We start from the raw sequence: 15129 nt of genomic DNA on the forward strand, positions 1-15129 counted from the left end.
GTGTTCACTCTGGCAGTATCTTGAGGGATCCCACACACATTTCCCTGTGCACATGCATGGCGAATTATAGGACTGTTTGATAAAACCGGACCGATTAGGATATGGGTGAATTATTAGGATGGGGGGATTACAAGCATTAAACAAACGTGGGGAGTATTGCACGGTCATTAGTACCTGTTTCAGGACACGGTCTGTATTTTCCACTGTGGTCAACTTGTGTCAAATTGACCACTTCATAGCGATTTGTATGAAATGGGCAATTACCCCACGGTGGAAAATCTGCCCCTATGTCTTGGAAAGTGTGTGTCTGATTTTGATGAAACTAGGCATGGGCATCTGTGACAAGAAGTTGGTCCACATGCTGTTCAAGATACCGACGCCTGTATCTGAGAAACTGAGCCGTCACATGAAACACATTGAGAACAGCTTGGTTTTGATGAGACCACAGACACGCACACACACACACACACACACACACACACAGGGGCGTTGTTGTGCTACCTGCTGAGGATGGAGGTCACAGTCACCTCCATATATCGATGCCAACGCCTATTATTCTTTATCCTTCTGTATTTGTGAAGATTTACTCCGCCTGCAATTCTCCACTCACATTTGAAGCACCCTGCTGAGCTGCAGCCCTGCCTGCTGTCATCATTATCGCCTCTGCCTCTTGCGCTATCTCTGGTAATAAGTGATGGCCCTGCCTCGATGTGATCGGCGAGCCAGGGTCATCAGCACTTTAACTTGTCTGCGCTTTCTTTGCGTGTGAAGGGATTGTTTTTAGAAAGGTAGGAGAGGACATGCCCAGGCTCAGGGAGTAGGTGGGCCGGCAGGCTGGTTCAAGTGCTTTCTCATTTACTCCTGGAGGCCTGCTTTGAATCTGGCACAAGTTTCATGTTTTGAATATCCTGTCAAAATTCAGAAGAATATTGTTTTTTGAATTTTAAAATGAGTATCATATGAAAATAAAAAAAAAAAAAAAAATCAAATTATGTATAAATAAAAGTGGTGCATCACTTATGCACTTAGGTTTTCTTTTGCACAGTATCTTTTTGCTGTGGTCATAATATATGTTATAGGAGCGTGTACGGACATGGTTATTATAGTCTAGATTTCATGCCTGCAGGGTTCCTGCACTTAGTCAGATGAGTTTTCTGGTCCTAACCTAGTCCTCAATGGACATGTGTCCACTTCGCCAAAATGCCTTTCAGTTGGACACAGTTGGCAGTTTCTGCTTATTGCTTATAGCTTGTTACCTATACCCTGCGACTAATCAAACTCGTGGTAAAACCTGGAATGGGTGAAACTGCTATGCAGTAGGAGTCTTATTCCCATCCCTGTAGGGTCTGTGTTCAGAGGAGAGTCTGACTGATGTTCTACTCTCATTTTGTGAGCGCTACATGTGTTTAGATATAGAGACTGTCTGGCTGAGAGGACAGTGATGTCAGTGGGCATCAGGAGAGAGGTAGGTAATTTGGGAAGAGCAGGTAATTTGGGAAGCGAGAAGCTGCGTGGCAGAGCTTCTGAGAGACACAGAAACAAACAGGGCCCCAAAACCAAAATAACGATGACAGATGTGCTGTCTAAAGAGTAACAAGGCGAGGAGAGCGCCGTGATCTCGAAGCCGTAATGGCTCTGAGCCGAACCAGCAGGAGGACGACGAGGAGACTTTATCACTGGTTAACGCCTCATTTCAAGACTATTATTTTTTCTAATATGACATAGATTAAACTACTTCCTGTGCTGTAGGTCAGCCTCACTTCCATGTTTAGCTAGACCATGGGACTCTGGAGTGGTATTCTGGTGAGGGGTGCCGGATATCTGCAGGATCGGCAGATGTCTAAAGCAACACGTGTTGGATTATCCCATCCCAGCAGCACGCGGTTTATTTACTTGTGTATAGAGAGAGAGCAGGGCACGTAATGGGTACAAAGCATCTAGAAATCCTGATTGTAAACCTGTTCTTCAGGCAGTGCGTTATCAATCAGTATTGTGTGGTTATCGTGGTTCGGAGAGCCATAAACCCCCCCTCGGTGTCTCCTTTTTCCACTCTATATATAGCTGATTCAACCCTCCTTGTTTGCGGACAGCTCTGGGAGGCAGTCATCTCCTGGAGGAACAGCAGCCTTTCAGCCAAATATTTACCGCTTTGTGAAAGCCAGGCTTGATAAGGGAGCCATCTGTCTGGCGTTCTGTTAATGAGACTTTAAACAGAGAGAGCAGGGACTGCAGCTTTCAGAACAGATCCCTTTTTTGTTTGTTTGTTTGTTTATTCTTTATGGCTGAATGGGGTTTTCAATAAGCAGGCATGCTGTATCAGTTTAGCAGAGCAGCATTGGACTGCAAAGGGCTTCGCCACCGTGCAACAATTTCCTTTATTAGGAGCTGAAGGATCGCAAAGGCTTTTGATTGAGTGGAACATTAAACCTGTATTTCATTATTGGCGTCTGTGCATTGAGGCTCCAGCCGTCACTATAACTGGCTTTGACCCCTGTGTGTGGTCGGTGCCCCCTAAGCTTATTGGTGTTCCACTAATAGTTTTTCTAAGTGAGAATTATTGCCTCTATAAGTCCTTTGGCAGTCAGTTAGATTTGCTTCTGCACCAGCATTGACATGAATCGCAGGTCTTGATTGGTCTATAAAAACAGAGACAAGAAAATACAGACAGAGGACTTTCAATCCAGCATCCATCATGTGCAATCAAAGCTGTCCTGAATACCAGAGAGCACTGCGCCACGAAATCTATGCAGAGTAAACACCAGCACCTTAAAGTGGAAGTAATGTTAGCCCACGGCGATGCTTCCATTTGAACGTGAGGAGAAAGCAAATGAGATGGAGCCCAATAAGGAAACACACAAGGGGACAGGAAGCTTGGACAATAGGAGGCAGGGGATGCTAATGAAAAAGAGCTCTTATCAAAAGCAAGTCATCTTATTCATGCTCTCAGTGAACGAGAAAGGCTGTCTCAAGACGCCTGCAAGCAGTTCAGAGAAGAGAACTCCATTAACTCTGTAAGGACCAGGCTGTACTGTAGCACACGTAGGGGCAGGTATAGATCAAAGGACCTCCCATCATGCTTTATTGCATTGCGCGTGAGTCTACCAAGAAAAGGGAGGTTTTAACATTGTTTTTAAAGACGCAATGCCAAGCAAGATGAAACGGCCTGGTTCTGAAAACTGTGCTTCTGTATTTATCTGGTTTACCGCTGATATGATTCATGTGTAAAATCAGTTTTGTCGGCTGGATAACAGTGCACTGGGAGCTATTCAATAACGTTTTCTGAGAGCCAGGGGATCTGGGGTCTGAATCTTAACTCTGATTCGCAAATAAGGAAATCAGCCCTGAAGATCCGCAAAGCAAGATGAGTCACAGTTAAGCGGCTGTTTTAATATTAGATAATGCGTTGCATTTGCTTGCAGAGTGACATCAATGGACAGATTTGAAAGAGCGCTGCTCCGCTGGCTGGCAACTTAATCTAAATTAATTTCCTTGCATGTGATCCCGCTTCACGGAATGCATTACCTTTACATGCTTCTAGACGGACATGTTATCTTGGTAAAACAAATTTAAAAAATTGACTACCGGGTTCTGATTTCCTGCTGCTGGATGAAAATCCATCCCACAAGGAAAGCAGCTTCCTTATATGCAGTAGATGGAGGCTGTTTGGTGGGTTTGTGTGGTGTTGTGAGGTTGGGTCCTTACTGAAACATCCCTGCGATTTAACCCCTTGTATAGTTTAATGTATTTATTATGTATCGGGATTTGTAGAAAAGGTGACTTTGCCTTTAAGATGGGGAATTACAATTGCAGGCCACCAGGTGATGTATTAAGTTTAGTTAATATAAAAATAGTTTTAGCATCAAAAGATATACTATGTGGCACACAAGATTTAGTGGTCTGCTGTTAAGTGTTGTCTCTCCTATACTGCAGTTTGAGCACAGTTCTCTTTCCTAGACCTAGAGGGAGTTTAGGGGAATGCGTGTCAGCACGGTAGATTCTGTGACTACAATAGCAAGGATTGATTTACCCTTGAAAACGTCTCTCTGTTGCTCAGACTGGCTGTCTGAATCCTCCCCAGGTTCCTGCTGCAATCGGGTGGCTGTTTGTAGTCTTTAAGAAAACTGCACCCTTATGAACATTTACTGTGGTTAAGGTAAAGCAAAGGGTGGTCTGTAGAAGCATGGCATGGCATTTTGTGGAAAAGTATTACTGTGGCATAATAAAGAAAATTGGATTTCAATAGCTGTTTTATAAACATAATAAAAATTGCTCTTTATTGCTCTGGGAAATGTCAAAGCTGTAAACCTGAAGAACTAATATTACATATTGTGACCGTTTCCTGATGTAGTTCAGTAGACTGGGAGGCTGCTGAGTTTTATAGCACTGTAATCTGAACATCTGTGTGTCTGTGCACAGTGGATTTGAAACAAACCGTGCCCATCTCTCTTCAGATGGTACTACTGAGATCGGTCCTGTACTTGTAGCGTTGTTTCATACTGTTGGGACCCCACTGGTACATCACAGTGCAGACATGTGCAGTTCCATTCTGCTTATGCTGGCCTCATGCCGTTTGCCCTTGTGCTCTTTACCTCTTCGTACAGACACACAGCATTGCCATTGTATTGCAGGGCGGGGGGCTCATTAGGTAAGGGTAGCTTGAGCCGTTCCAGATCTTGCTGTGATCTTACTTAAACATAGCTTCTGTATGTTATATGAGCAATGAGGGAGCAATTCGGGCTGCGTGTCTTAAGCCTGCCCTGGACTGGAGGGAGCACCCTTTCTCTCTTAGAGGGTGAGGGAGGAGTTGAGTCTTGATGCATCAAAGCTCTCCTGGACTGGAGGGAGCACCCTTTCTCTCTTAGAGGGTGAGGGAGGAGTTGAGTCTTGATGCATCAAAGCTCTCCTGGACTGGAGGGAGCACCCTTTCTCTCTTAGAGGGTGAGGGAGGAGTTGAGTCTTCATGCATCAAGACTGCCCTGGACTGGAAGAACTACCTGTTCTCTCATAGGAGGTGAGGAAGGAGCTCAGTCTTCATACATCAAAGCTCTCCTGGACTGGAGGGAGCACCATTGTCTCACTTATCCAATGTGATGTGGATTAGCCTGCTGTGCATGGAGCACTCCAAACATCTCACTTGTGACCTACGCTTTAGATGTCAAAGGTTAGGCTCCCTGACCCCATGTGAGCTACCTGTATGACCTAGACTACACACATGTCAACTGCATATCAATGAAAAGAGGAACACTGTGCAGAAATGAAACCTGAGCTCCTCGGAGCAGGGGTGTGAGGTTAATGATATCTCTCTGCCAGCCCAATTGTTCGTTCATCAACAAAGAAAGGGAAACTCTGCCTGAGATGATGGGCCTCGTTATTCTGAGGTGGTAAGCTGTCTGCTCCAGTGCGCAGGAGCTGGTAAAGGTTAGGGCCAGGACATGTTGTCTTTGTTCTGGAGATGTGTACAGGGGGAGAGAGATAACACAAGGGAACTTGAATCCCATTCAGAGAGAAGGTCACAGAGCGTCAGAGTGCCGGCTAACCTTTAAACACGTCGGCAACGAAATGCCACCTGTGTCTGGGGTTGTGATTTGTGACGGGGAAGACTGGGGAAAATGAATCCGGAAAAACAGTGGCGGAGCGCTGAATACCGTACTTACAGTATTACTTAGGTAGCTTTAGTGGCTCATCAACATGCACATGTTAAAATATATTGAATCAACGAATATAAACAGTTAACCTTATTGTATAACTATGCATAGTAGCATTATAATCGTGTAAGTACACATGTATTTACTAAGTTACTATGCAAATACACAGTAGTTAGAGACACTTAATATAAAGTGCTACCAACACATGTAATAGGGTATTAAATAGGCAGCAAATTAAATATTCAGAACATGTCAGTGCCTGAATACTTTATAAGTTAAAGTCTCCACTTTGAAAACACCTCTTCGGCGGTCAGAGAGCGTCCCGGGTTCGACTCTAATGAGTCAGCGACGCTTCGCACACATGTCACTAACTCTCCACAGAGATCCGTAGTGCTGATTCCTGCTTATCATGGTGCATACAGCGCTCTTCTCAAAGAAAAAATAACGCTGTACTGTGCTGTCATTATTTCTGTCGACAAATGATAATTATTCACTCTCGCATCCTCTCCAGAAAGACTACAGTTGCCAAGGATTCATAATCATTTCTCTCCTGAATTACTTGGTGGAATTAAGATATACAGTCAAATTACTAGTTATTATTCAGCCCTGTTATTTAATGTGGATTTAATTACCCGTATTCATTCCATGTTACTTTGTAACCAATTATGTTGATCACTATGCGATTAGGAATCATATTTCCCTTCCATCCCTGTATCACATCATGCATATATATATATATATATATATATATATATATATATATATATATATATACATATATATGAGAGAGAGATTTGGATGTAAATATGGCTCCTGTTGCATAGCAGCTTCATCCATTCCAGGTTTTAATACTTGTCTGAGTAGCCACAGTGTATAGGTAACAAGCTCAGTTGTGTCTTTATTAAACTCCTAGTAAAACCAGGACTGGATCACACTGCTATGCAATGGGAGTCTTATTTCCACCCCTGTCTGATGTGAAGAAGAATATGATTTTTGTCCTTGTTCTGTGGCAGTGGGGACTGCTGTTGTGGTTTTAATAGAGGTGTTCCAGCTTAACGCACAGTAAATCTTACCTTGTTTTTATCTCGTTCTATTTTTATCTGACTCCTCTCCGATATTGCATAAATATTTCATGTTTTATGTGCCAGCGGAGCGCGTCTCTCTGGATTACCGAGAGCTCACAGGTGCTGCTCCGCTCCATCATCGTTTTCAATAAGGGGCTCGTTTGTGACTTTCACCACTGATCTTCAACTGCAGTGCAGTAGTGGCGCTGCAGTGGTAACGGCTCGTTACGAGGGGGCAAGGGCAGGACAAGGGCAGCGGCTGTACGACGCTAGAATGGTACCACATTGGCAACATTGTAATGTTACAGAGCTGGAACAAGCATGGGTTTTTCATGGCTATTGAATATTCTGTCAAAGTTTTAAGGAATATCTGAAAAGCAAGGTTACTCAATGGAAATGTTAAATCCTGGAATTGCGGGCCATCCTATAGATTAAGAACTATCAATAACGAATCCTGCCCTGTGAAGACACAGGCAAACAAAGTATGATGCAACTTCCTCCAGTGCTTTAGCTCCTTGATTGACAGCGTGTTACCATGGAAACCGTTCCATATTTAATAAGTAATTAGGGTGCCCCTCCCCACCCAGCGAAGTCCCCACGAGCTAAACGTCAACAAGCAGCGGTAATTGGAACATGAATCTTTGATAGTGTGTGTGTTCTCTTTAATTAATAGATTGTCGCAGCGTGTATCTCAGCACCCTTGGGGGAGCAGGGTGTGTTAGCTTCATTAGACACAGATTAGCACACAGGCACGGTGACCCTGTGGGCGCTGGTCCCAGAGCACCCCTAACTGCTTTGTCCCAACCCCCCTCTTCACCTTTCGTGAAACGTGTGCCTTGATTGTCTTTGTCTGCATGCGTGTCACAGTCTGCATGCTGAGCCCAATATCTGCCGACAGGTTTTGTTTGCTGCGGCAGTAAATCTTAGTGTTTTTTTTCTGATTGCGTTAGGGGGGAAATGAAATGACCTTTCTGCTCACAGATTAATGACAGTATCCTTTTATCTACCCCACCTGACTAAATGAAATCTTTAATAATTAATAAGAACCGGCCCGTTTTTGAAGCTTTCGCTGTCAAAAGCTGAGGGAACACGAAGCTACTTTCTGGCTTGGAACTTGGTTTCAGGAGACTAGGTTACAGACCACTGTATGGCACTCCAGGGGAGACTTGAGGTTTGATACAGCAAAGTTGCCTCAAACTAGGTCTCAAAGCCAGTGTTCTTGAAAAAGTGGCGTTGTGTTCCCTCAGCTTAAAGGTGCTAGAAGTGCATTGAAATATGAGAGGTGTTAAAACTGAATGTGTCTGCATTGCCATTACAGAGCAGGCTCTGAGATCTGTAGAGAATTAAACAAACTTGAGTGACGTCAATTACAATAGGACTGTTATTATCATGCAGTGAGTTTTTATATTGGTGATAATCCACTTGAAGCCTCAACACATTTAAAAGCATTTCTAGGCGCATCAGAAAGATGGTAAAGTGAATACACTGTGTAGCCAGTGAAGAGCTGCCTGGATGCCTGTGTGTGGTCAGATGGCTGGGTGAATAGGAGGCTGTGTGGTCTGGTGGTTAAAGAAAAGGGCTTGTTACCAGGAGGTCCCCGGTTCAAATCCCATCAACAGCAACTTGCTTAGATTAATATAGAAAGGGGTGTTCCTAATAATGTGGCCACGCCCTCAGTTATTATTGAGGGTAAGTATTCATTGACCCAAAATTCTCTGCAGCCGTCCTCTTCCCGTATCAGTCGCTTAGTGGCAAGCAGACTGATGAGTAGTAGTTGTGAAATGTTTTAAAAACTCACTGTAAAAATCTTACAGCTAACCGCTCCACACATTCAGTACTCTCGTTTCTGCAGGGTTGCGGAAGAGGTTGGGGGGAGTTGTGGTTGCTGAGCCCTCAATGTCTAATCTCTGACAGACTGAAGAGTTTCTGAATGACAATAAAACCAGACGAGATTCATCTTCAGAGATAGAGCCTTAAAGGTCACCACCAGTTCCTCAATCACGGTGGTGCTAAGAGGAGGTAAAGACGTTGTGTGAGAGCGTGCGACTGGGCCTGCTAATAAATCAGCACACGAAACACCTTGATTAGTTCCAACAGTCTGGCACTTATCAACTTGAAGTGATGAGAGGTTCATTAAAATCTGAAAAGCGACATCATTCACAAGATTCGTTAATCAGACCGCGCCGTGTAATCTGCTGTCCAGAGCGAGCTGCCCCCACCGATGCAATTTCTCTTCATAGAGGCCGTTAATTATCAATTATCAGTTTTCTTTTTGCTTTTCTGCTTTTTCAGCTAAGTGCAGAGTTCTTCATCTTTCGGGGACGCATTCGTCAAGTCGGAACAAAATAAAAATCATAGGAAAAATGTTATATTATTTTATTGAAATTGAGTCACAAAAACTAACACGGACATTTTCGCTACTGAGCAGTGTGTGTTCGGATGCAGTATCTGTGAGGTGTTGTGGTGCTCATGTAACAGTATTGTGTGATACACTGTCCTTTTTGCATTGTGGTTAAGATGCTCACCTGCTGTGTGTGGGGTCGCGGGGTCGCGACCCAGCCTCCGCCCTGTTACACTCATGAAATGTAGTCTGACACAGTCCTTATTAACAGGTTTCCAAACATCACATTTGAATCCTATTGCCTGGAAGTGAGTGCGCAAGTCCAGAGTTGCACCCTAAACAAGCACGCACTGTCTGCAGGCTTGGCAGGCAGGTCGAAGCAAGAAGAAAATAAAAATAAATGCAACGCGATTGCTTTGTATTCACCTGTGAGGAATGAAATTGCATTTTATCCCCTGCAGAGCTTAACTGGGATTTTTCTCATCATCATTTCCTGATATGATAATTCTTTTCATTCATTCCTGGTATGATAAACACAAGGGAGTGAATAGACTGTAGGAGGTTTACACCAAACCTACTCCCCCCCATCCCCATCCTGCTCCCATGCCTTCTAGACTGGCTCAGCTTTCTCTGTGAAGCAGGGTCATGCATGATTCATCCCTCAGTCAGAAAACAAGCACACTGTGCACAATGCACCTCTAGTAATGACCAGCACGTTTCTAAACAGGAGCTCTGCCTTCCCATCGTACTGTGGACTCATCCCTGTTTCCCCCTCTGATCTCTGGTTTCATTCACAACGAGAGAGAGAGAGCAAGAGAGCGAGGTTACTGCGGAGATCTATACATTGTTTAACACGGTAATAAGCGTACGATATTCCAGACCGTGACAAGAGCGAAAACACATGGCACAGTATCCACAGCAAGCTGCATAACTTGATCAGTCTTGGATACTGAAACACCTGCCAAGCGAGCATCTAGTATCAGCCTTCTATGGAAGTCTATCAGATCTCCCAACAGGAGCTGCATCTCAGTGTACCGTACCAGGACCGTGTCATGGTTATATTGTGCCCTGTTTATTAATATGCTTTACCATACCTCGCTGTTCTTTACTGTGCTCACCTATGCTTCACCGTGCTTCATCACACTTTTGCAATGCCTTTACTATGGTAAACATTTATAAGGGTTGCATTGCATTGAAAGAAGTTGTAGATCAGCGTGAAGGGTTAACACTCAACTCAAACCCCCTCGGAGGTTCAGACTGGGATTATCAGCAAAGCCCTGCAATTATCCAATTACAGCCCTACCTGGCAATGCTGCCTGCATAACAACAGGGCAGGTTTACTTGCTGTGCTTGCTAGCCCCTCTGCGTGCCATTGGCATGGAGCCAAACGCAAGCACAGCCAGGTGACTTGAAGGTCATCGGACTGGAGAGAGCCAGGGAGGGAGAAATACTTTCTCAGGCTCTATGAAACAGTAGACGGTTTCAAGCTGATCTGATACTATCGGAGGACAAACTGAGTCTCAGAAACAGAATACAGCCCCGTGTATTTCACACTGCAGCCCTGTCATTGGAGTAACACAGCATGCCAGCGCTTGCTACGTTTCTGTGTATGAGCTCATCGACTGGAGGCCGGATGTATTAACTTTTGTAATACCCTTAGAACTCATCATGCTATTAACAAAGCACGCTCCCTCTGGTGTGAAGCAGAGCAAAAGTGGCAGGGTCAGAGAGAGAGAGAGACCGGGGAAGGAAGGGAGAGAGAGTAGGGGGTAGAAGAGGGAGGAAGAGAGAGAGAGACAAGGTGAGAGAGAATATGTGATCGAGAGAGAGAGAGAGAGAGAGAGAGAGAGAGAGAGAGAGAGGGGAGAGCAGTCACTTCATCCAAGCCTGAGCCCTGCCTATCAGACAGGAGCAGGCGTGTGCAGAGAGAGAGAGAGCGAGAGACAGAGAGAGAGCGAGATGCACACACAGGAGTGAGGGAGCAGGGAGGCTCATTTTGCTAGTTGCTGGGAGTGCCGTGCGCTGCTCTGGTGTCTGAGGGAGCGTGCCCGTCATGTCTCAGCCCGGGAGTCGGGTGTCTTCGAAGAAGGCGGGGATTCGGGCTGCCGTGATACTTATTGGACTGCTGCACAAGTCACGGAGGCAGAAGGAGCGACGGTAACTACACCATTCACAGCTTTACACTTCTGTCTGCTCCTGGTCTGATAATGCCTTGACCTGGAAACTTTAAAACTTTTTTGTCCTGTTTTCTTTTTTTATTTTGTATTAACTTTTAACACTTGTAAGGTGTTTAAACAACTTTAAAAAATGTATTTCTTGTGAATGTACAGTATTTAATGTACAGTGAAGGTGATTATACCTGAAGCGAAATGCAGCACCATCTGAAAATGGGTAAACACTCCATAATATCTGTATTGATAAGAAAGTACAAAGGTTTTTACAACAGGCACCTTACTTGCTGTTTGTATTCTGCAGTTCATACAATATAAAGATTCAATATGCACATCAGACAGTGATACAAACTTAAGAACCAAACAGACGAGAGGAATACAATATTAGACAGTGGCGATTGTATCACTTCATTGATGTTTCCAAATAGCACCCTTTAAAGTTTGCTGCATTTCACATAGCAGTCCGCCACTATGGATTTTGCTGGTCTGTAGACAGTTGTGGTAGAGACTAAGCACAGGCTTGCTACAGTACTGTAGCGGCAAATACGCATGTCCTGCACTAATTTAATTCAGCTTTAAAATATGTTTAGCAGAGAAATTGGTCGGCAGTCTTCTGGGCAGCTTATTGCTGTAATTCTTAATTCTTGGGAGACGGGGTTAAGAGGGGTGCTTTTAGAAGCTGGTACAGAATAGAGATGCTGCTGTGCTTTGAAAATCACAACTCATTACTACTGTGTGAGTCGACTGAACTTGGAGGGAGTGCTGTAAACTACTTGAGAAGGAGTGGCTGTGCTGTTTTATTAAGCTGGTTCTGTGGGATCAAGACACTGTATTGCTGGTTCATACATAAACTGTCCCTCTGTAAAATGCAGTGTCAGCGATCTTCAAGCGCCACTATGCAGTTAATAAAATGCATTTGTGTAGCACTGGTTAACAGCCTCCAGATCGACCCCCAGCAACAGATTTTGAGGAGTTTTAATGCTGCGTTTCATGAGGAGGGTCTTAGCGCACACAAAGCTGCTTTCCTTTGCGTTAGGTATCTGTACACGTACAGCGACGTTTTTAAAAGACGTGTACAAAGAGATCATAAAAATCAATGCAGCGCAATGAAAGAGAGACAGCACTGTCGCTGTGAGCCCTCAGTGGCAGCCCGACGCGAGGGCTAGTGTTTTAACACTTTGAACTGGGTATGCTGGCTGCCAGCAGGCACTCATCTGAGCTCGTCTTTGCTTGCCACGAAGCAGCTGGGTGGAGTGATTTTGCCGGCAGCGAGGTGCAGATGAAGCCCATTGAAAAGTATTGCCTGTTTTGTGTTGTGATGCATTAAGAGACGGTGAGATGGACTGCCTTTGAATCACAAGGAAGGTTGCCTGTAGGGGTCAGCTCGCTGTCTGTAGGACGGGTGGGGGGGGAGGTGTTGATTGTGCTGCGTACCCTATTTATCACTTTCACATTCGCAGGCTTCACAGAATAGATTGCAGCTTCAAGGGGGGTTCTTCAGAGCTGTAATGGATGAGCCAGCATTGTGTTTCCGCACCGCAATCGTTATCCAGAGAGATTGTCTAGCACTTGTTTACAAAGTCGCTATTATTTTCTGAAAGTACTGGGTCATTTTACTCTGCATTGATGTGTCCTCCGATGCAGTCCAGAGCCTTTATTTAAAAAAGACTTCAAATCACAGTAAAAGGTGTTAAGGGTGAAGCAGCAGCAAGGAAAACAAAATTATACACCACGTTGCCTTATATTTTGCCTTAACATGTATATGAAAGCACCTACTTGAATGTCTGTATAGTAACCCTATCCTAAGTGCACACAATTTGATTGAAAATGGGACTGGTGCTTATGCTGAAACAAACACCTGTTCGAATCCCACTTGATTTGTTGAAGTGCTTTGCATGGCTGCTTGAGTCATCGCTGGCTGTGCCAACGTCAGGGTCACCCTAATTAGGCACACCTGAGATCGAGACCGCTGTGGACTATGTACAGAAGCTCAGGTGTGTCTCGTTAAACCCGGAGTGGAGCCTGTCTGCGGGACACCGTGGCAGGACTGGAACATGCTAAAGCACGGCCAAGCACACATGTGACATGGAGAGGTATGGGAGACCGATGCTCTATATATGCCATGATAAAGCATGGGGGATGCATTGTAACAAGCTGGTGCAAAAAGACAGTGTTGGTATTATTATAACTATTAATACTCCTCCTGCTAATAATAATAATAATAATAATAATAATAATAATAATAGTAATAATAATAATAATAAGCCAATACATTGAAAATACAGATCTCTTTTTCAAGGGCGACAGGTAAAATGGTGACCTCACAAACTGCTTGTTTACCTGTGCCTGCTGTAAAAAAAAAAAAAGTCTGCAATAAAATCTCATCTATATCTGGAACCAAAATATACGCGTTAAGCCCTTAGTGGTTTGAGCATGTATTTACCTACATGAAGCTCAGATGGAATGCAAATCTCTCAAAGAGGAGCTCTCGGGGGCTCCTTCTCTATCTGCCCTCCACTGAGACCAGACTGTAATCAAAGCTGCTGAGAGGCTGAGCTCCCCAGCGCTTCTCATCTCCTCTAACCCCTGCAGCCCGGCGTGTGGTGAGGGAGAGACAGAGAGAGAGAGAGAGGGGGAGTGTGGGAGGGGATCACAAAACACAGGCAGGCTTGCTGAGCTCTAAGCCAGACTTCCACTCCAAACTCAATTACAGGCAGCAGTCTCTGCACAGGGGAGCTTTTGATGTGAAAATGTGAGCGCACATTATTAGGAAATTAGGAGGAGTAAATTGGGATTTGGGGGAGCGCCGCTGAACACGCTTAGGGCTCCAATCCAATTACCTACAACGGCTAGGGAAAAGGCAAATTCATGAAATTACTGTTTTGCGGCGAGCAAACGTGGATCCATTCGTATTCTGAATCATCATCAATAATAGAATCAGAATTAAAACTGTGCATTCGTTTAAATTTTCTCTCTGCTAAAACTTCCCAGCTGTGCCTTAGGTCTGCAGGACTAGCCCCGGAGCGATTAAGGGAAAAGTTTCAAACCTGATCAAAGTTTCCATAGTAAAAGCATAGCAAAGTGTAATAAAGGGTAATGAAAGCATGGCAAAGCCCACGGTAAAGCATATTAAAAATCATGCCAAACCATGATAAACTGTGCCACTGTAAAGGTATATAACCATGGGAAACAGCATGGAAAAGCACAACATTACTGTGCAAAGTTACAGTGGGGAACTTTTCTAAAGGTCTGGAGTTGGAACTGCAAGTGGAGTTTCCTGATCCGGGTGCTGTGGACCTTGCTTTGCACTTTACTGCAGGGTTGTGTTTTTGTTATATCAATATTGTGACATTTAAAAAGATCATTGGAACTCCCATAATAAGGGTTTACTTTACAGATCCTTAAAGAAAAATGTCTTTGGGATGCCAAAGTGTATTACTCTGAAGAGCCGATAACAGACAATAGGTTCTGGAATGTGTATCACTGGTGTATCATTCTAAGAATGATAGAGCTTCATGCAGCACCTCTGCCAAAGGTAGCATCATACAGTAGCATTGTACAGTCATTGTAGTGCCACAGCCTGCATTTCCACTGAAGATCATTGGCTTGCTGATTGTGGTCTGCAAAAAGGGTCTACCATCCAAAACTTACAATCAGTGAAACTAAGAAAATATAATAACAGGAGAAATCTGGGACTCTCTTAAAGGGAAAGTCGAATTTAAATGCCTCGTGCACCCAAGCCTAATTTCACTTGAAAAATGCTGTTGGGTTGAAATATTATAAACACTCTGCACGCAATGACCTTTTTGGTTGACTGTTTGGTCATTTAACAAGCACCCTCCCCAGCAGTGACCAGCAGGGGGCAGCGGTGTTTGCCAGCTCCCTCTGGGCAGGGATGGCAAAACCTG

At 44.3% G+C, this 15129-nt stretch overlaps 1 protein-coding gene across 16 annotated transcripts in view; it reads left to right on the forward strand.

The window, feature by feature from the left end:
• LOC117429370 (rap1 GTPase-activating protein 2-like) overlaps positions 1-15129 on the forward strand; it is a 76828-nt gene that overhangs the window by 32354 nt on the left and 29345 nt on the right. Inside the window, exon 1 of one of the 16 annotated variants that reach the window (XM_058997986.1) lies at positions 10892-11207. The exons of 14 other annotated variants lie outside the window; for them this stretch is intronic. In XM_058997986.1, the coding sequence (XP_058853969.1) occupies positions 11104-11207 (104 nt within the window). In that variant the 5' untranslated portion in view covers positions 10892-11103. Of the gene's footprint in view, positions 1-10891; positions 11208-15129 lie in introns of those variants that run through there. One more of the 16 variants, XM_058997992.1, reaches the window with a different exon arrangement.

The sequence above is a fragment of the Acipenser ruthenus genome, chromosome 24 (assembly GCF_902713425.1).
Source record: "Acipenser ruthenus chromosome 24, fAciRut3.2 maternal haplotype, whole genome shotgun sequence".
Taxonomy (NCBI): domain Eukaryota; kingdom Metazoa; phylum Chordata; class Actinopteri; order Acipenseriformes; family Acipenseridae; genus Acipenser; species Acipenser ruthenus.